The sequence below is a fragment of the Orbicella faveolata genome, unplaced genomic scaffold (assembly GCF_042242905.1).
Source record: "Orbicella faveolata isolate gen_17 unplaced genomic scaffold, um_ofav_v1 contig_24, whole genome shotgun sequence".
Lineage (NCBI taxonomy): Eukaryota > Metazoa > Cnidaria > Anthozoa > Scleractinia > Merulinidae > Orbicella > Orbicella faveolata.
Genome location: NW_028301552.1, coordinates 32,704,229 through 32,724,551, shown reverse-complemented (window position 1 = coordinate 32,724,551; position 20,323 = coordinate 32,704,229). Strand labels below are relative to the sequence as shown.

The window sequence follows — 20,323 nt, the reverse complement described above, 5'->3', positions numbered from 1 at the left end:
TGATTAAATCAGAGCCCAAAATCAGAGCCCAAAATCAGAACATGCGTCAGATGATTTCTCTGTACCGTTAACATGACTTCAAATTTCATTTACGTTGGGCTCACAGGAAGATTCAGAATCATTTTCAATCTTTTTCTAATTTTGTCTCCCTTTGATATTCTAAAAACTTAATTAAACAATAGACCACAAGTTTTTATGATTTATAGGCTGATAAACCACGCGGGATGTTGGAAGAACACTCGAAGAATTCGTAAATCACTCGCCCACGGCTCGTGATTTACGATTTCTTCGATAAACCAGGTAGGATGTTGGAAGAACACTCGAAGAATTCGTAAATCACTCGCCTGCGGCACGTGATTTACGAATTCTTCTCGTGTTCTTCCAACATACCGCGTGGTTTATCAGCTTATAAACCATAAAAACTTGTGATCTATTGCTTTTATACAATAATTCAGAAGACACGCGAAATTTCCATGAGTTTACAGGCACAATAAACCATAGCTGATTGACCAATCAGAGCGCGCGCATTCATTTGATTATTATATAAGTTGTTGATACTGGTCTCGTTTATATTAACGGTAAAGAGATAACAAAGCAGGAATAATATTAATTGGATCAGTGCTAATAAGAAAATCGCCACACTTGCACAGCATGTTTCATTTCAATAGCGAATGCGACGCTCTGCAGAGAAGACTTGATTCGATAACTGTTTTGGTTGATCGTTTTTAAGATAATCACTTCCTAGGCTTGTTTTCCCTGACAATGGAACTTCATTTTAGTGTTGAGTGGTCGACTGAACTTCTCTGGAAGTTCTGAGAAACGAAATGGGTGACAAAGCTGCCGCATCGGAAGATTGGAAAACTGAAAGGATTCAAATGACACACCTGGCAAATTTCTCGAGAAGCAGTTCTTATGTCCGCAGCTTGGTACGGCAACAATTTCACCAGCAATCGGATCAGCCAGCGACTGCGTGGGAAAGACTTCGTGAGAGGCTGGCTAAAACCGGTCAAGCGGGATCCTTCGACAGTGATGAAGAAGTTCCGAAATTTGTAAAGAAGAGAGAGAGTGTTAATACTGCTAGACCAGATAGCGACGAAAACAGCGACGACGAGGATGGAAATGAGGAAGAAGAAAAGTATGTGTACTTAAAAACTGCGAGCCCCGAACACAGATTTTCCATAGCGAGCGAGACTGGAAAGGATAAGCTGGAGCCACCGTCGTCAGGATCCACTCGCCGTTTATCAGCTCCTCAGGCGCCATCCAGCACAGACAAGAAGTACATCCTCGGTTCTACAGACGCTCATTCAAAAATCTTAAACCGCAGACTCTCACTTGCAGAAAATGTCATCAAAAATTACAACAAGTACATTCGGACGCCAGATGTGGATCAACCGCTGATTAAAACCGACAACGATAGCGAACGGGAGCAAGCGGGTAAGAGGCTCAGTACAGTGGCAATTTCTGAAGAGGAAACTTCGACACTTGTAGATATCAAGCTTGTGAATAATCCTGAAAGTCCTGTTTCATCGGCTTCGGGTGATTTTTTGGCTGTCCCTGTTGGGTCATCTTACACAGTACCACCAAGCCCTGCAGCTGAAAGCGAAAATTCATTCTTTGAAACTGCGACTGGTCGAAATTCTTCATGTGACGTGATTTCCGAGGAACTATCGCTCGCTCGAGGTGGTACCGATGTTACTTCGGAGGCGACAAAGAACAAGCTTACCACAGACACGCTGCCTAGATTAACGAAGACCAGCACGGCTGGCAGAAAGAAGGTTTCAGCAAAGAGCCGAGACGAGGCCATCAGAGAATTACGCAACGATTACAACAAGTTGGCCAAGAACAACGTCTTCAATCGAAGCGCTACTCGGCGAAGAAAGGAGACATTTTATAAACAGCTGCAGCGCGATCAGGAAAGGCGCGCCCGGGAATCAGAAATTTTTAACCGAGAAATGGAGGATATAACAAAAGCGCTCAAAGGAATTAACAGTCGCTTGGACGAGAGAATTAAAGTTCTAAATTGCTACGAGCCTCCGAGGGTGAACGTAAAACTTCATCGTATCTTGCAAGTCGCCTTAACCGGCATCCCTTTATCCAAATAGAGTTTGCAAGATTGAGTGAAAAGCAAAGACGATCTGTCTCAACATGCAAAGTAACCTCCTTCTTTTGTAGAGCAAAGCAGGGGAATGCTCATTCCAGATATTAGTCTCGCAATGTGGTCGATATTATATTTTTGGAATCATTGAGATGTGCGATCCTTTATCTTAAAAAAGGAGATTTGCTATACAGTTCAGCAATTTAAAGGTGAAAGCTCGGTTACCGAGAAGAAGCTTAGTTTCGCTACAGCAGAGTTAGTGATTCCTTCTTCTTCTGTAGGAAAACTTGTAAAATATTCACCACCAAAATGAATAGAGGTTGCACTAGAATACTGTAGCAGTCATGATCAACAATCAGCCTCGAGAGATTTCTTTTACAAAGGTGAGGAGAGATTTGACATAACAGGTATACTACGTGCAACTAGTTTACTTCAAACTAGATGTAACTCGTCTCAGTGTCGAATCTGTTGCCGGGTGTGGAGAGCACGCACACTACGTTTGGGGAGCACGTATATCGTGTTTGTAGAGCAGGTATAATTCCGTTTTTTGTTTCTACGTTGATCAATTTTTTCTAGAAACAATTTACTTATTTAATTTGGAGAAATCTTTAGGAACGCCTTTGGAAAATGCTCTGGGGTTTTTCTGCTTTACAAATGTAATGAAAACAATTTTTATCAGACTAAATATCTTTTCATATCTTTGTAGAGCAAGAAAAAAATTCATCATATATTAAACAGACGGGGTTCTGTGGTTTCCATTAGAAATACGCAATTCTGATTGGTTCTCCCGTTGTTATCTATTCACGCATAGAACAACACCGTTTTCGTCTCATTTACACCTGTTCTCATCACGTAAACGATAAACGAATAAAGCGCTGAAAAATATACCAATCTAAATAGCACTAGTGCGAGGCTGACGATTCACGTGACTTCAGCGTTCACCAACAGAGATGGTAGATATTACGTCAAAGAAATAGAATACCGACCACAAGCGAGAATACTTAGATTGTCCTTTCTTTATGAATTTATTCACTTTAGAGAGCGTCTTACCAAAACATAGATTTACATAAGCATTCAGTCGTCGTTCGTGTGCCAACGAAAGGCGTAAACGTACTCAAAACGTCCGTTTACAGAAGCGGAAAATTTATACGAGTGGACGGGTGATACACTACATGTACACGCCCTTGTGTTTTGGAAAACTCCTACGTGCAGTCCAGTTGTTAAAAAAAATAGGTTAATGAAAAGCCTGACTTCAATGTTTTTCGCATACCCAATGTTGGTAATTCACTTTCAGAAGGTATATACATTTTTTTATATTTTGCAGAAGATAACTTTCTTGACAGGGTAAGATTTTGTTCAGTTTATTTCATTATTTCTGGGTTATGCAGGTGCACTGGTAGAAAAACTACAATTACGTAAGTCGAGAAAGACTGTTTCATAAAACTAAAAGTAATACATCTTCGTCACACATCAAAACAGAATAGTGATGCTTTGTCTATGAAAATAACTGTAACTCAAACTGAGTTTTTTTTGTTTTTTGTTTTTCGTTGTTTTTGTGTTAACCAGAATACAGTATTCTTGCCATTTGAGCAGCGAATGAGATTCTTAACTTTATATAATAGTTCATTGAGTGCATGATCTCTTTTCACATTTTTATAATAACTGGAACTTGTGTAAGATGCTGTTAGCACAGACGGGAAGCACTTTTGGACTGTGACCTCACAGTGTCTGTGACGTCACATCACACCGTTGTAACATGACGGTGCGTTGTCGAAGAGTTTGACGTATGACTCAAAACACTGAGTATGGATTCATCAAGAAGGTATGAAAAAATTAAAGCTGGACGACATTCAGCCGTAGTTATTTTGAAATCTGCGCCCAGCGCGGTGCGCTAAGAAAACCAAGGACGCTTTTCATTCAACCAAAAATTCTGACACTGCCCCCTGGCATACGTTTCTTTGTAAAAATTTGCAAGTTTAGGGTCCCGTATTTTCACGACCTTGCAGCGGATTCCTATAAAACTTCGCTTATTCACTAAATAGGGCATATTCGTATTCCCGGCATTGGACTGGAACTAGCGTGCAACTGAGGCTAATATACGGGGAGTCTTGTTAAATGCAAATGACGTTTATATCTTTTTAATGACATTTCCCCGTATGAGCCTTCATTACAAGCTACAGTCCAGCAATGAGAATACGAATATGGGATCTATGGAGGTTTTTTTGTTTGTTGTTTTTACGCAATACTATCAATTCTTCGTGCTTTTCATTCTAAAAAATGAAAAGTATGAAAAATTGTTGATATTGCGTAACATCGGTAAAAAGATCCATTACCGTTCTGCTTGACTTAGTTTAAAACACGAAGTTTTTTAATTGTCAGTTCCTTAAAAAACTAGCCAGTTGGAAACAAGGCTAGAATACGATATATATAAATGGTTAAAACAATTTCATGTTGACTGTCTCTAAGTTATGGGATATATCAAACGCGGGATGTCCTTACGTGCTCAGAGGAATTGTCATGTTGAATTTTTATACTGGGAAAATTGCTACACGCGGAATCATTGTTGAGTGATTCCGAACAAGGTTGAATCCCGGTTTCATCATTCAAGTCCTCATCACCATGGTTACCCTCCGTATTTGTGTTGTTATTCCACGAGGGATGCTTTTCTTGAATGAAACCTGGCGGGGAATCACTTGTCCCGATCTTTCGGAGTCTTTTCCCGCTTTGAAAATTTTGATCGCTTTGAAAGATAAAAATATCTTCTTCCTCCTTGTCCCCATCAAGCTCCTCACAAGGGTGAGCCTGCACTACACTTCCGTTGATCAGCGGTTCGCACTCGGTCACGTGTTCCTTCATGCAACCTGTACTCAGACGACCCCTTCGTCGGTTCACCAAGGAAGCGTTATTGTCATGACACGTCGTGAAGGCACTGTGTCGTCGACGTTTAGGGCCATTTTCACTTTTACAGTCAAACACTTTAGAGTTGCTATGCACGGCTTGATTCTCGCCGTTTCTAGGTGACATATTTTTACCAATATTGTATTCCATGATGGAATAAGCTGATACAGCCCTACCCATTACAGGAACAGGTTTAACAGGTAATTTGAAATCGTCTCCTTTTTCAAACGGGGTATTTGCTTGTGGAATGGTAAATTCACTTGGTGAATTATCCTCATTTGGTGTAGTTTCGCTCATTGTTTCCTGGTAATGCTGACTTTGATTGACGTTTTGATTGTCAGCTACAATATTTTCATTCTTCCTACTATGTCCATGACTTGCATTTTCTCCATGATCTACCTGTGAATTTACAAGCTTCCCGTCACGTTTTCCTCTGTTGCCGGCTTCCGCTTCATGTGGTAGCGTCACGAATTCTACAGGCTTAAACTCAGTTTCATTTCTGTCATTACTGTAATCAGTCGCGTCGTTTTCGCGTTTTCCCTTTTTCGTCGCTGGCAGACTGTGACTGTTCTCGGTCCCTTTTGTACCAGTGCGACTCTCGCTGCTGTCTTTCCGTTTCCTGTGACACTCAACGGGGACGCTTAGAGTTACTTGAGTCCCGTCAACCTTTTCTGTCGGGCTGTACACTAAACTACCATCACTCCCTAACCGTGTTCGATTCCCGTCGGTATTAGCAAGCCCATCACTACCCGCGGTTCTCAAACTCGAGCATGAACAAGTCATTCGGGAATTTATCGAACACAGGCTCTGCACACTGGCTTGATCCGACAGAAGAATTATCGGTCCTTTACTGTTCAAGGCGTTGTATAGCTCATTGTAGCCTCGCGGCAAGGCGTTTAAGCTAGACGCCGTGGACGCGCTCTTGAGGCTGAAAGACGCTGGTGACACGGCGCCGCGTCTGAGGTGTAGTGGGTAAAGCGATTTGTTTATCAGCGGGGTCCGATGGATTTCTTTCGCAGTTTCTTTAGCTGAAATTTTTCTTTTGGATCCCATTGGCACGTGAAGTAAGGCGTTTTCATCTGGTAGCGAACCTGGATGGGATTTAATCAAGTGAACTATATCATAAATAAGAGCCAGTATAATCCCAATTGAACGAGAAACGGTTAAAAAAACTGATTAACCCGGTGAAATTTTACGGAAACTCGTAACAAATTGCTAAAGAATTATTATTACATTTACCTCCCATTTGATCCCTTGGTATGTCAGTCACCGACGGCGCCCTAGAGGGCGGCTCGAATCGCAAGGTGATTCCCTCTGTAGATCTTTTCTTTTGGGTCCTGAAATCTGAAAACACCGAATTCAATGATCTGCTTCGGCTTACGGATCGTTTCTTAGGCCTCAGTAACCTCGACATCGAACGGAGAGACCAGAAAGAGGATTTCTTTAAACTTCCCCTGGGAGTAACCGAACAACTTATCGAGATCTCGGAGGGAAAGCTTCGTTCTGTTTGCCTCTCACTGCACAGTGACGTAAATTTGGCATGCGCTCCGTCATCGGGTGTTCCTTGTGTTCTCTGATTGTGCATGGACGTGAGAGCATGGGAGAAAGCAACTCGCCTTTTCTTGGGTGGTAAGTTGAGCCTGGCTTTGGCGTAGGTGTAGAAGAGGGAAAAGTTACTTGCGACCACTGATACTGGTAACGCAATGACCAGCACCCCGCATATTGCACATGCGCTTCCCACGGTCTTTCCAATCCACGTGCGAGGATATACCTCGCCGTAACCAACCTGTAGAGTAAAGGCAAACAGCTTTTATGACTAAAGCTTGGTTGCGTCTAGGTTACCGCCATGCTGCACTCTCGTCATTGTGAAACTCTGACTGTCTCAACCATCATCTTACGTAGAAAGAATAGCTCATTTATGGTTGGCTCTTACCACCTGCATGGGCGAGCTTTGTTTGTAGAGGTGGCGAAGTTCAAAGTGTTGGTCAACTATAGGAAAGCGTGAGCATTTTAGGGGAATAAGAGGTCAGTTCTTTGACAATGGGATGAATTAAAGCGTTCGTTATTAAAACAACCGCAAGAATCAAGCAGCTGATATGACGAAGCTCTATAACAAGTCTACTCACCGTTGTCATGGTAATCACAGCCCACCACATGCTCTCGGGCACACTTTTGAAGTCACTGTCAAACTCGTGTCTTTCCAGGAAATACACAAAGCTGGCAAACACTACCATGACGAATCCCATGAATACTAGTAACAGGCACAGCTCACAGGAGCTCGCCTTAAGAGTGTTGACAAGCACTTGAAGAACGTAAGACAGTTTAAATAGCTGGAAAATACGTGCCGCTTTTAACATGACTAGCATCTCCAAGAATGGAATCTTTTCCAACGACGGGTGGAAAAAGAACACGTATAAAAGAACCAGCGGTATCAGGTCCGTCCAAGTGTAGGGGCTCTTTACGAAGGCTCGTTTATTAGGAGAAAATAAGAGCCTAAGAGCAAAGTCCATGGTGAACCATGATACGCAGATGAGATGGGTCACTGATAAGGCAATGTATCGAGGAGCGGTTTTGTCGCTGAAATATTCAAGCGTCGACAAAGAAAATTTGATGATGTAGGCTGTGAAAGCGACAAATGACACGACTCCAACCATCTGTGAAAAAAGAAGCGATATTGTGTTGATCTACACATCTAATGTCTCCCGACAATGTCAATACATTTTTCAGTATATTGGAATTGAGAATAAAGCACTTTCATTGCAATGACTTCAAACCAATCAGAGGCAACCGTTAAATGGCTTACGTAAGCCCACTGATTTTGTTATTGCCATTTTGTAGATAAATAACTTATCAAAAACCATTAATTTGCTCCTGTTTATAACTTTTTCTTTTTCAAAAATGAGAAAATTAATGCAAGTTCATCATTATGCCCAGGGTTGAACGCAGCCACAAATCTTACAAATTTAGTGATTTTTTCGTTTCAGTTACAAATTATAAACTGAACTCTTTCACTACGTGACGAAATGTACAGCTATTTCCACTTACTGTTGCGCACATTATGTCATACACAATGCAGTGTTTCACTGAAAACTCCTTATTTCAAACATGACGTCTGTTTTTCAATCAGGAAACAGTAGAAAATATACTCCTTTCAACCAAGACTTTACCTTACCCCATCGTTCAGTATTTTCGTCCCCTGCCCCATTGTCGACAGCTAATAAAGTGAGTTTTTCTTACCTTTGCCCAAAATGAAGTATAAGGTTCCTCAAGGCTCTTCCAGACCTTGGGCTGATATCGAGACCACCACGAGTGCACATCATCCACATCCTCAAAAAGACCCGAATCTTTGGACAAAAATTTGTCTTCTTGGCTCTCTTCAAATCCTGGAAGCTTGAAATTTTTGAGCTTCTCTTGTTTTTCTTTGTGTTGTTTGTAATTTTCCCAGCAGCACGTTTCAACCTTTTTGCAGGAAAGAAATAAAAGAAAGCTGGATGTGAGTAACATAGTTACGCTACAGAGAAAAACAAAAACAAAAACAAAAACAAACACGCTGAATACAATTCAAAGCAAAACTTAGACGGGCATGCATGCCTAATAAAGACAACAACAAAACATGAACATTAGGTTTTATACCGTTTTTGTCTGCAGCAGCCGCTTCTGATATATCACAACAATCGACCATGCTTGCTACTGAATTTAGCTAATGATTGAAATGTTCGGATAATCGCACGGAAAAGTCGAAATGGACAAAATATGGTAATTTATTTCATATGTTATACTGACATTCTGCCAGACCACTTAGCTTAAGACAAGGCGGATTTTTGGACATATTGGATACTAGAAACCCGCATTTCAGTGATAAAACTGCTCATTCATATCATAGATGGAAGTTGAACGGTCCGAAACCCTCCACGAAACATGACCAAAAATCTGAGTCCCAAAACCCCCAAACCTCAAAATAAATAAAGTATTTAATTCTGATGTCTTACGCAAGACGGAATTAACACTCTGGTGACTTGCTGATCACAGACAATACACTGAAGAGAGTTTGAGATCGATGGAGCTACAAAATGCCAATCAGTGTGTTTTTCGCAAGGTATTAACCTAACCCGCTCATACAAAAAACAACCTCGGATATTTTAATTTCAAGACCTTCTATTCAAATTAATTTTTTCTTACGTTTTACATTAAAAGAGACGTCTGCATATTCATTCGCTAACTGTAAATTAAAACCATGCCACTTTAACTTTTAACGCTTTTTTTGTCGTAGAAAACCTCAATAGTTCCTTTGATCTTAAAATGTGGGTTCGTTGCTCGTTTTGCCTATGACACTTGCCACTTTTCTTTCGAAGAACGTGATTTCACTATAGAGATATAGAACAAAGATGAATGGACAATACTTTTTCTGAAGGCCGCGGGCGATATAGCAATATATTAAGAAAAAAACTCATTTCGGTTCAATGTGACTTCGCGGCCATTAATTTATAATCCAGAAAAAAACAATTGTACATGACAGGTCCCCGAGCATTTGACGTCACTCCGAACAGCTGCTTTCAACCGAGTGACCAAATATTATGAAACAACGAAGCGGCTAGAATATGATTTGTAAGTAGCAGCAAAATTGTACAGTGTATGATATTGGATTGGATAATTGCACTATGTCTTTAACAACAAGCCATGAAACAATTGTCCTTCACTGTTTTCATGGGCCGCACACAAAATGCTTATAGGCCACGTTCGATCTATCAATATACTGACATTGTTCCGAGGCTTTCGGGACAAACGTCTATTTGGAGGTGTTTTGGGAATTGAGGGACAAAAGAACCTTAGAATTTGCAATTTCTACCTGAAAGCCTCAGAGCCATGTTAGAATTTTGATATATCGAACGGAGCCTATTCATCATGAACTTGTGACAAAACTTGGTTTCTTGTATTGACAAAAAAAGCGAAGTTGTTGTAGGGGTGACCTCACAAAATTTTGAGGATGAGAACAAAACTTCTTCGTCGCGATACTGAAAGAGGCAGTTGGAAGGACACTTAAACACGTACTCCGTAGTAAGTTCAGTTATCAACTGATAACTACACTATATATAACTTGTGAGCACGCTTAACACATTTGGTAATTTAAAGCTATTAGCAAGAGTTAAGAAATATCTTCAATTGTTACACTGCACAACAGTGCAGTTGCTGAACGCGCCTCACTCTCGATTTGCTATCTGAAAACGCGACTCCCAGAGAATTCCAATTGTCTACAAATACTGGAAAGCACCAGATGAGTACTCTTCAAACAAGTAGCGGATCGAGAAGAAGGGGAAGGGTTGAAGGTCATTTCAAGGAAAAGTCTGTTTGTTGTACTTGACACCGTATTATCTACCATTTTGCCTTGTTGAGTTAAGATGTTTATTTCGGAAGGCCATTTAGGGAGGTCTTTGTCATACATTTCTGTTCGTGATGCTTTTAATTTATTTAAATAAGGACTGGTATCAACTGTCATCCGAGACTATATTAGTCAACTTGGTCGGACCCCTTCTTAAGGTAGGAGCTTGATCTATATAGCTTGGACTTTTTTCGTGCGTTAATTGATTTTTCTAATTCATTCTTATTTTTCTGTAGGCCAAAAAGGGAAACTGTTTTACCTTTGCATATTAAACTTATTCAAAGTATTCTAGTGACGAGCGTTTGTGAAACCTGACATATCCGTTGGTGCAGGGTCGATCTGTTTTAAATTGCAATTAATTTCTCTAACGACGAGGAAGTTCTTCGAAATCTTTTGCAAAGTAATTATATCTCATTTGCAGAGAATGGTTCAAAACTGTTAAGAGTTACTGTTACACGCATTTCATAACTCAAATGAAATAAATAAAATGAAACAAAACAAAACAAAATAAAATAAAATAGATAAACGCACTGACTTTATTCTTGAGCGCTTGTTGAATTAGTTAGTTTCCATTAGTTGTCATTCGATCTCAACACATCGATGTTGCAAATCACACTTTGATGTCCATAAACTAAGGATATTTCTCAAACTTAATGAGCGAAAACAATCCTGAATTTGATCTCTTTTGGACGCGGATTGTTATAAGCCTTGTGTAAGCTTTTCTCATAACGGGGAGTATTATCTTATCTCGACCTGTCGGTGAATTTAGTAAACAAACCTAATGTTTAGCCCACTGTAACCTTAATTTGCATTTAGAATGACAGGTTAATTCGAAGAGAGTCTTGAGTTATACGTCTAGACCCGATAATTGCTGTCAATTTTTGTTGTTGTTCATCTTTTATGAAACCTATATACTTCCCAAATTTGGTTATGCATTATGTGTAGGATTTTTTGTTTCCGTCGCTGAGCGAACGGAAGATGAGAAAAACGTTAATATACACCTGCTTCAAAGCGTTGGAGTATCTCGCTTAAAAATTAAAATTGTTTATGAATATCGATTTTAGCAATAGAATACATGAATTTGACACGCAATCGCGTTTTGAACCATTGTGAGAATAAAACTAACAAACGGGAAATACATTTAACTTTAATAATACACTTTTGAAGATGTGGCCAGAAGAGAAAAAACGGAAAAAGAAAGCAGCCAGCAGGGGATTTAAGATTAAGACCATTAGATGATGACTCCTGCAGCTCATTTCAAAGTCAATTTTGACAACATTTTTATTAATATCTTTGGTAGGAAAAGAAAACCATGAATAATTGTCCTCTCTGTAGGAAGACTGTTCTATGCCTAGTAGACAATGGCTACTCAATGTTGCTGAATAGATCATAACATCTTAATACTCTATTCTTTCATAAGTAAGTGCGATTTCTGAAAACTATTGTGCTTAACGCAATGTTAATTTACAAGAACCGTTCTTGAATTTTGTGCAAAGCTTTTAAACCAAATGAAGACATTTCGAAAGCAGCGCGATGTCGAAGAAAATAGCAAACAAGGCAGTCTTCTCTTGGTGTCTTTAAAAAAACATGCTGAGTATAATTTGTTAGTTTTCCACGTTGATGTGTCATTGAAAGCTCGGTTTCACCAATATGCTGTCGCCGCGGCAACAAATTAAAATATCAAACAATTTGTCCATTTATAAGGATAAACTAAAATATATTAGCATTTGTCCATCTCTAAGGATAAACTAAACATATTAGCATTTGCCCATTTATGACGATAAAATAATACAGAGTGTTAAGACGGCTAAATGCTTTGCCAAACCCATTTTCTTCCAATAAATTTTTGTCTGGCGTGCGTTAAATATTTAGATCTCGATTAAAGTTTGCTTAATCGCTACCAACCGCTGTGAAATAAGCGAAAAGACGCCCTTTATCCATCATGCTTAGACTTTAGAGGTCGCCATGTTTTCAGCAATGCTTTTGAAATATATTTATCCACAGCTGTGGCTATAGAGTCAGTCGAACCTATAGACTGGATGAGTTGTGTTCATTTCATTGGGGCAAATCGATTTATCGACTCTTTAGGGAGTAAACATTTTATGTAAATTGAAATTCTAGTTTCATAATATAGTGTAGCACGAACGACAACTCTAGAATCGGCTTAAAGAAAGAAAATTAAACAGAGCAATACGAGTTTACATGTTCAAACCGTCGATGTCATGAAATTGCAGGTGAAAAAATGAATAATACACAAACTCATCATTATTGGCCTTCATCGAGTCTCTACTGCCTAGCCTTTATCTACTTTGTAAGATTTAGATGATATAGAATTATCCTTCTCGAGCTCTCGAAAATCTTCTTCGTTTCAGCTGTGTGTATTTAGCTTTTGTGATTTAGCGGACCTGTTTATCAGTCTCTCGTTATCAGGCATAGTTACTCAGAGCAAAAAATCTAAGAGAAATTTTCTACCTGTTGTTCGTCGATACCCCAGAAGCCGAGTTCTTCCTCAAACAGCGGGCCACAGACGTCTGAAGGGCAGTGAAGTTTTCCTGTGCGGTAAAAGTTCAAGATCTGCGAAAAAACGCCTGGGTGTCTGTCGAAGAAGTACTCCTGTTTAGAGGCATCGTACTCCGGTGTCCGGGCTACGGTTGTGTGATGTTCTCCAAGATAAGAGAGTCGAGTATCGGGAATGGTTTTTAATGTACTTAGAAAGGTTTCATGCCGAACTCCACCAACGTTTATCACAACTCGATTGGAACGCTTCTTACTTTTGCCAGAAGAAGGCATTGTCAGCTCAGTCAGATCGCCTTCTGTGGAGAAAAGAAATCTTAATATTAAACAAAGATGATGTGTTTGAACTGAAACTAACGTTTTTGCACTAAGCTTTTTCTTCGGTCCTTTTCATTCCACCGACACCGTTTCAGAGTCAATTAAATTCCGCTACTTACCTAGTCTTAGTATATTTTTAGATGATTTCAGCGCGAAGAACAACGCTTTTAGCTTTTCTGCGTCACCATTACACTTAGCGCTCTCAACGTTGGTAGCTTCGAACGCTTTCGAAAGTTTAAATTATTCTTTTTTACAAGCTGTATTCGTTGAAATGATTAAGAGGTTCGCTTAGGTCAGTGACCAATCACGCCGCGTCTTATGACGTTGTTAGATGACGGTGATATTTCAAAATTATGACACTGACAATCAGATTCGCTTGACCCGATCACTTTCCGCTTTTAGCGGCAAACCTGTCGCCGCCAGCGATGACTGTCGCAAATATTTTATTGCTTATGTCAAGCATAGTAATCCGGTCCAGCTTTCACTGCATGATTGCTTTTTAATCAGTTTTTCAAACAGTTTTAGGGAGAGGTTTTGATAAAATTTAATATACAAATTGAAACATGTACATGTTTGCCCCCGCGTAAAGGGCAATATAGCTATCGCCATAATGGTTTGAGTGTATTTTTAAGGTAATTGAGCGTGTCAGTTAACCTGTGCCAATGTCACGTCTATAAGCAAGCCTCTCAACTTCCTTAAATTTATGACTGAATAATAACTCTAACGACTCTTAAGGTTCACCCTCAACAGCAACAACAACAACAATAATAATAATAAAAACAACAACAACCACAACAGCCACAGCAGCAACAACAACAGCAACAAATCATCAACGAAACAATGCAGTGGTTAATGTTGAATTTCATCGATCAGAGACGCATCGAGAAGGTGGGAATAATGTTTGATAAAAGTGTGCCAATTTGAAAATGAGGCTAATTTTAACCTTCAAATTACAGAAGCAGAGTGATGCCTTCCTTACAGTACAGGGCTTGGGAGTGGTTTGATGATTCCCTTAAATGAACACTGTCACGACCATTTTGTTTTTTTGTTGTTGTTATCAAAACAGTGGTTACAGTTCGAGTACTGCTACTCATAAACAACGTGCACACCTAGGAAACAGTCAAGAAAGGAGAGCAAATTGTCTTCAGTTTGAGTAGATTTACTGAGACACAATGGCAGAGTTTTGCACTCAAGGACTCTTGTTTTTGAGTAACTGATGATGATGGCACTACCTAGTTCTACCAATATGCCAGTTTTAAACAAAACTTCAACAATCTTTCCAGCTTTCCACGTGTAAATGTACGTTGCAGTGGATTCTGAATTTTCGAAGTATGCCTATCATAGTAGCGCCTCTTTAATTGTACTGTGAAAAAAGAATACACAGGACTTTATATTGTGTATGTTAGATTAAGAGTTTACTCGTTACATTGAAATTATCAAGACCGCTGACGTGTCATTGGTTGATAACATGCGCGACATATACGAGATAATTCAATGTAACGCCACTATGCCCAGGTCCCTGATCCGATAATGACATCACAGAACTGTGCTTTCATTTCGTACTTTCAGGTAATCTGTTTATGCTTTTCAAATCCGACCCACGCCGATGCAATATTGAAAACATGTTCAATATACAAATTTGTGGCATATATTGAGTTATTTCGTCAGTAATAAGATGTTTAATGTGCTACTGTTGATGTAGGTAGAATTTCAAAAATGCTTCAAGCTCCATATTGAAATCAGATACAGTTTCGCAGATTTTCTTTACAAATGCTATCCGTCAAGTCATCACCACCCCCAAGAGTATTAAATATATTAACGTTAAAGAAGTATTGCAAAACAAAACCGTAATAAGGTTTGGGTCATTGACCTAAGATTTAGGTGTAGAAAATGTCTAATATCATCTTGAAAAAGGTCGGCGAGATCACAAAGTAAATTTCACTTAGTTTTGATACGAAAACGTTTTCTTGCAGCTCTTCATACAACAAAGAAACAACGTCGTTTAGAATATTTTATTTATTCCCCATCGTGCCCGTTATTGAGTCTTGAGTTCAGTTTAGTCAGATGTTCTATGGCTGGGATACTCTTGAGTGTAGAGAAACTGATTACAGATACTGAGGAAAACTCGAGTTTTATATTATTAGTGTCCGTTGTATATTTAATCTACAGAAACTTTACGCAAATCTACCGGAAAAACATGGCATATACTTCCTGAAAATGATTGATTTTTATCCTGTAAACATTTCAATACGAATGAAATATTGCTTGTCGTGTTACTCAAAGTTCTCTTGAGGCGCTACTCAAATCTCGAACAATCATAACACTACCTTAATCAATCGGATTGTTTTTTTGCATGTTGTAAAGCTGTAATTATTTTGTGTTTTTCCTTTTTATACTTTTGTGACCAAGGTATAATATTTCGCGTGTTGCTGCAGTTGGAACATTGAGCATTTAGCTGACTAGAATAAAACATTTAAGATTGACCTAACCAACGCAGAAGATCTTTAAATCAGCTTATTTTATCGGCTGACATGATGCGGTGATTGTTTCCTTTGAAGATTAAGCCTGTTCAGCCGTCTGTCTGTAAATTTGTTTTGGCAGGAAAGGACGTTCCTTCGTAAAATATCGTATGAAATCATCAAAATCTTACCTTAATAAACGAGACATACCACGTAGAAAGCGATTAACATTGTCTTCATCAAGCCATCTAACATCTTCTCTGTGCATTGGTTTCCAATCGAACAAGATGTGCGATGATCGTACCAAGTTAGCTTGAACTTGAATGTAATTAGACTGTTTTCTTCAAAGAGCCGAAACACGTTCTCCAATAATTCAAAATTCAATTCCCTCGAAGCCACAATGCTTCTGGTTTTATCATGTTGAAAGCGCTCGTGATTCCGATTGCATAAGTCTGACATCTGGAGAGTAACGAGTGGGAAGAAAGCCTCTTATGTCTACCGGATTTAGCGAAGTGAGTCGCCGGATCTCATTAACGATTTGAGCTTTTTTTTACCCCTCGGAGCTAACAATAACGACTTATATGGGAGACTTTTGTCAAGCTGCATAATAACAAAATTTCATGAATGGTAGTCCAGAAGGAGAATTCAGGTATTTGAAAACGGAAACAGAAAAAAAAAAAAAAAAAAAATTAATGGGTATGCTACAGACTTTCTTTCATATTTTTAGCTAATTTTCGTACCGTTTAAAGTTTTCTCGCTGGAAGTTTAGTGAACAGATGATGCGAACGATCAAAAAAGTGATCTTACATTTATTTATGTTTTGGTGTTAGAAGAGGAAGTCATCTTTTCGAGACGATAATACTTCCTATGTTTTGAACAGAGCTGTGAGGATGGAGGCAGTTTTGCTTTTGTACAAAGTTTCGGCTGGGTCTATTTATGCTGCGATTTTCGAAATATAGTGTCGCTGTCCCGTAATCGTTTTGGTTATTACGCTTGTCTTGCGTAGCCAGACGTTTATTTATTTGAAGGGATATTTGATTAAATTTCCGTGAAATTTTAATAAATGAGCTCTCTCGAGCGCTCCATTAATGATGTGAAAGAAACTACGGAAAGAAAGTCCTTTAAAACGTATCGCGCTATTATAATCAAGAAAGCCAGAGAAGGGTTCCGGTGAACCTTTGGCATTTAAGAAGACTTCGCAGTTATAATCTAAACGAAAAACATATTGATGTCTCTATGGAAACAAGCTATTATTTGAATTAACCGGAGGAGAGCGCGCCATCTTGTTGAACATAGCAAAAAGTACATTATCATTTGACAAAACCTGCTGCAGATTAATCCTTGAAATATCTTCTCTATCTTGGCATAAATTTAATGTTTTCTTTAGCTACTTTAGATCAACCACAGTCGAACTTTTTCCCTTTTTTTTTTTATTCGTATATTCAGTTTCGCTCATTTTTCTGTTGTCGGTGATGATATAAAGTCACTCAAAACAGTCTTGCATGAGATATGAACAAGGGACGCGTAAAAAATGTAATGAAAAACTCTGCGTTGTTAGTAGGAAGAAAACCAGAGCTGTCTCGAAAATGCTCGCCACAAATCACGATATTTTGTTCAACCTTGTTCAAAGGTTGTTTTCTTAGCCGCTTACATTTGAACTACAAACAACTCTGAACACAGCGTGAAAACGAATCAAACCAAATAGCGACAATATGGTCACAGAAAATTTGCCAGAAACGATTTCCATCATTCCAAAAACAAGATAAGATTAAAAAAGAGAGACACGCAATTCTCAACCAGATGTCTGACTGAAATTTGAAATGAAAAATAATTCTGAATTGAGCGACAAAAATAAGTCCGAACTGCACGACAGCTTACGTGATCAACTGAGGGAAAAGAACTCCAGCTGGAAAACAGAATGCTGAACTCGACGACAAGAATAATTCTGTACTTGTTTATAAACGTTCTAGATTGTGGTGCCATCTTGAGCTGCTGATGTAGTTCAGACCGCAAGGCAAATAAGTTTTCCTGAAAGTTTCCTACTTCAGAAAACAGCTCAAAATCTGTGTTGCAGATGTAGAGTTCTGAAATTTAATTTTGAAGTACGATCATCCGGACCTCATTAAAACTACACTAGTGCCCAGTCTTCTCTAAGTACTCGTTGTTCATTTTGCCTAGTGAAGTATTTGCAGTAAATAATAGGAGACTTTTTTTTAAGGATTAGTATTCGTATAAACGGAACAATACTATATTAAGCGATGTTGCAATGATTGTTGCATATACTACCAATGATAGGGCTAAATCCCCAATCATTGGCAAGCAAGTTTTTAAGACAAAAAAAGATTCTTTCTGATGGGTTCAGAGCCACCTTTCATTTTCTTGAATTTAAGGCTGCTCTGAGCCTCTCGACCGAATTACACGTAACCTTCTGATGTGCGGCCAATGTAATTAAATAAGAGCTGATTTTCAGTGTCTTGGTGCAGAGTCAGTTGCGGAGGGCTATTTCTTTCAGCAACATTTAACAGGGAGCTGCTGATTAAAGAACGATTAAACAACAACGTGCACAATGAGGATCGAGTTGAAATTTACAGGTTATTATTCACGAGTCCAATTCAACTGTCCAATCATTGGAAGACAATTAAGGTTAATATCTAATGCCTTGAACGAAGGTGGCGGGAAAGTACGAAGAAATACAGAAATAAGAACTCGTGAACGCTTTAGCCTTAGTGACAAACGGCTACAGGGATAAAATGATCTGCTTTTAGAGCCTGTTGATATATACATGTTACGGCCTTTTGTTAGAATATGGATCACAATCATTAATCGTCATGAGCTTAGATATTTATTATTCAAGTTGCTTCGTTGAGTATCCTCTTGATCCAAAGTTGCATATTGTTTGAGTCCCGTCCACGAAGATTCTTGATATTTTCAACATCTGAGGTGTTCGTCTCAGCATCACTGGTTGTTATACGTTAGTAGTCATAGTTTTGTCTGTGTTTTCGTAGTTTGGACTCATATTTGACTCATTGGTTATCTCGTGAGAACTAGCATAAACTTTGCTAATTTGGTTAGCTTTCAAGCTAAAGAATTCGTGGACCGAACTGTTCCGAATACTTTTCGTCATCGAAGATCAAACTGTCGCAATTCTCATGCCCAGTTTCCTCGCTCTACGCTAGGAACACCTGGTACTATAACTCCCGATTTGGCGATTTGCATTTGTAGACTGGTGCCTGAGCAATAATTTTCTTTGAAATCGAACACGTTTCTACATTAGAGTAAAGATATAAAATGCAAAATTTATACTCTCTGGATAAAAATATAGATAGATTTTATTGTCCGGTAATGTGCAGCGCTTTTTTTTGGCTCTTGATAAGCATGGTTGTGATCAATTTACTATGCAATCATTAACTCGGCGACAAAATATTGACTCTTTCGGAGACCGACCAAACTGGAGAAAGAAATGTCGAGCGTTAACAAACACCATGCACGCCTTTCAATCAGTATTCCTCTGTTATTTCATTTCCCTGGACAGCGAGACTTAAGCAACTGCATGCTGCGCTCATTTCACAGCCAGATAAGCGTATTGACAAACCCGGACTAGAATGAAAAGGTAAAGTATATATCTTGCTGCTTAGTAAATTAGCATACATGTGTCACTAAGTTAAGGAGTAAAATAATTAACGCAGCATTTGAAACCCACCTTATAGTGCTCCTTACCTCATTCGAACACTGCTTCTCTGGTTCTGAATTTGGTTTAGGCCTAAATGTGCATTTTTTTTCTTATGAAGCGTTAACGCGAAGGATTAATCGACTCATTAAATACGCAGGAAGACAAACAATACAAGCAGGTGCAACTTTGACGTATGTTACATGACGCAGAGACTGTTTTGACACAGATCGATCTACTCAAAGCTGATGCATTATTTGTAAATATGGCGGCCTGCTGCTTAAAAACACTAAAGAGCTAAATACAAACTTAACTGTGACATCGCAGTTGAATTGATGGTCGAAAAATAATACTATTCACAGAAGTATGATTATGCTATAGATCAGTCTTGTCGCCATTTTGAATACTGAAAAAACTTGGCATTACAAAAAGTGGCATTACAAAAACAGGGCACGATGGTTTTTCCCTTTTCCATGGAGATATTCAGCATGCAAATGCTTCAGTATCAGGTCGTTACGTTCAAAGGCTTCCTTTTAACAAGTTGTTATTAACAAGTCGCTTGCAATATTCAAGAAAAGAGAAAATACGATAAGTGGCGGTCATTGACGTAAGCTGTTTGACCCATGTTTCGTTTTCTCCACCAGCTGTATGTTCATAAACCCTCCCTGACTTCAGTCATAGCCCCCCCCCCCCCCGCAACGTCCCTTTAGCGATAGCCCACCCTTTGGTAATTAGCCCCGGTGTGGCCTCACCATATCAAGCCCATCGGTCTAGCCCCCGTCATTATTATTATTAAGCTAATCGGTGTAATTTAACAATTACATTATGAGCTCCAGATTTCTATGAGGTGGTAGTCGGCCAAATCAACTATCACCTCGTAGAAATCCAGAGCGATAAATCTAATTGTTTTAGTAGAATTTTAACTGAATTACACGCAAAAAACGGTTTCTAATAATTTCTTTACGTGTTATTAAACTTCACGAATTGCACGGACT

At 39.0% G+C, this 20,323-nt stretch overlaps 1 protein-coding gene across 3 annotated transcripts; it reads right to left on the bottom strand.

Moving 5' to 3' along the window:
• Nucleotides 1-3,440: 3,440 nt before the first annotated feature.
• LOC110056224 (uncharacterized) lies at nucleotides 3,441-19,495 on the bottom strand. 3 transcript variants are annotated; one of them, XM_020762681.2, is made up of 6 exons: nucleotides 19,379-19,495; nucleotides 12,843-13,183; nucleotides 8,231-8,452; nucleotides 7,120-7,647; nucleotides 6,233-6,779; nucleotides 3,441-6,084 (listed from the first exon to the last, which is right to left on the bottom strand). In XM_020762681.2, the coding sequence occupies exons 2-6, from the start codon at nucleotides 13,158-13,160 to the stop codon at nucleotides 4,574-4,576; spliced, it is 3,126 nt and encodes a 1,041-aa protein (XP_020618340.2). In that variant the 5' UTR covers nucleotides 13,161-13,183; nucleotides 19,379-19,495; the 3' UTR covers nucleotides 3,441-4,573. The 3 variants fall into 3 exon arrangements, with proteins under 3 accessions (XP_020618340.2, XP_089149138.1, XP_020618339.2); XM_089293012.1 differs by lacking the exon at nucleotides 19,379-19,495 and adding an exon at nucleotides 15,853-16,349; XM_020762680.2 differs by lacking the exon at nucleotides 19,379-19,495 and adding an exon at nucleotides 13,322-13,617.
• Between the last annotated feature and the right edge of the window lie 828 nt (nucleotides 19,496-20,323).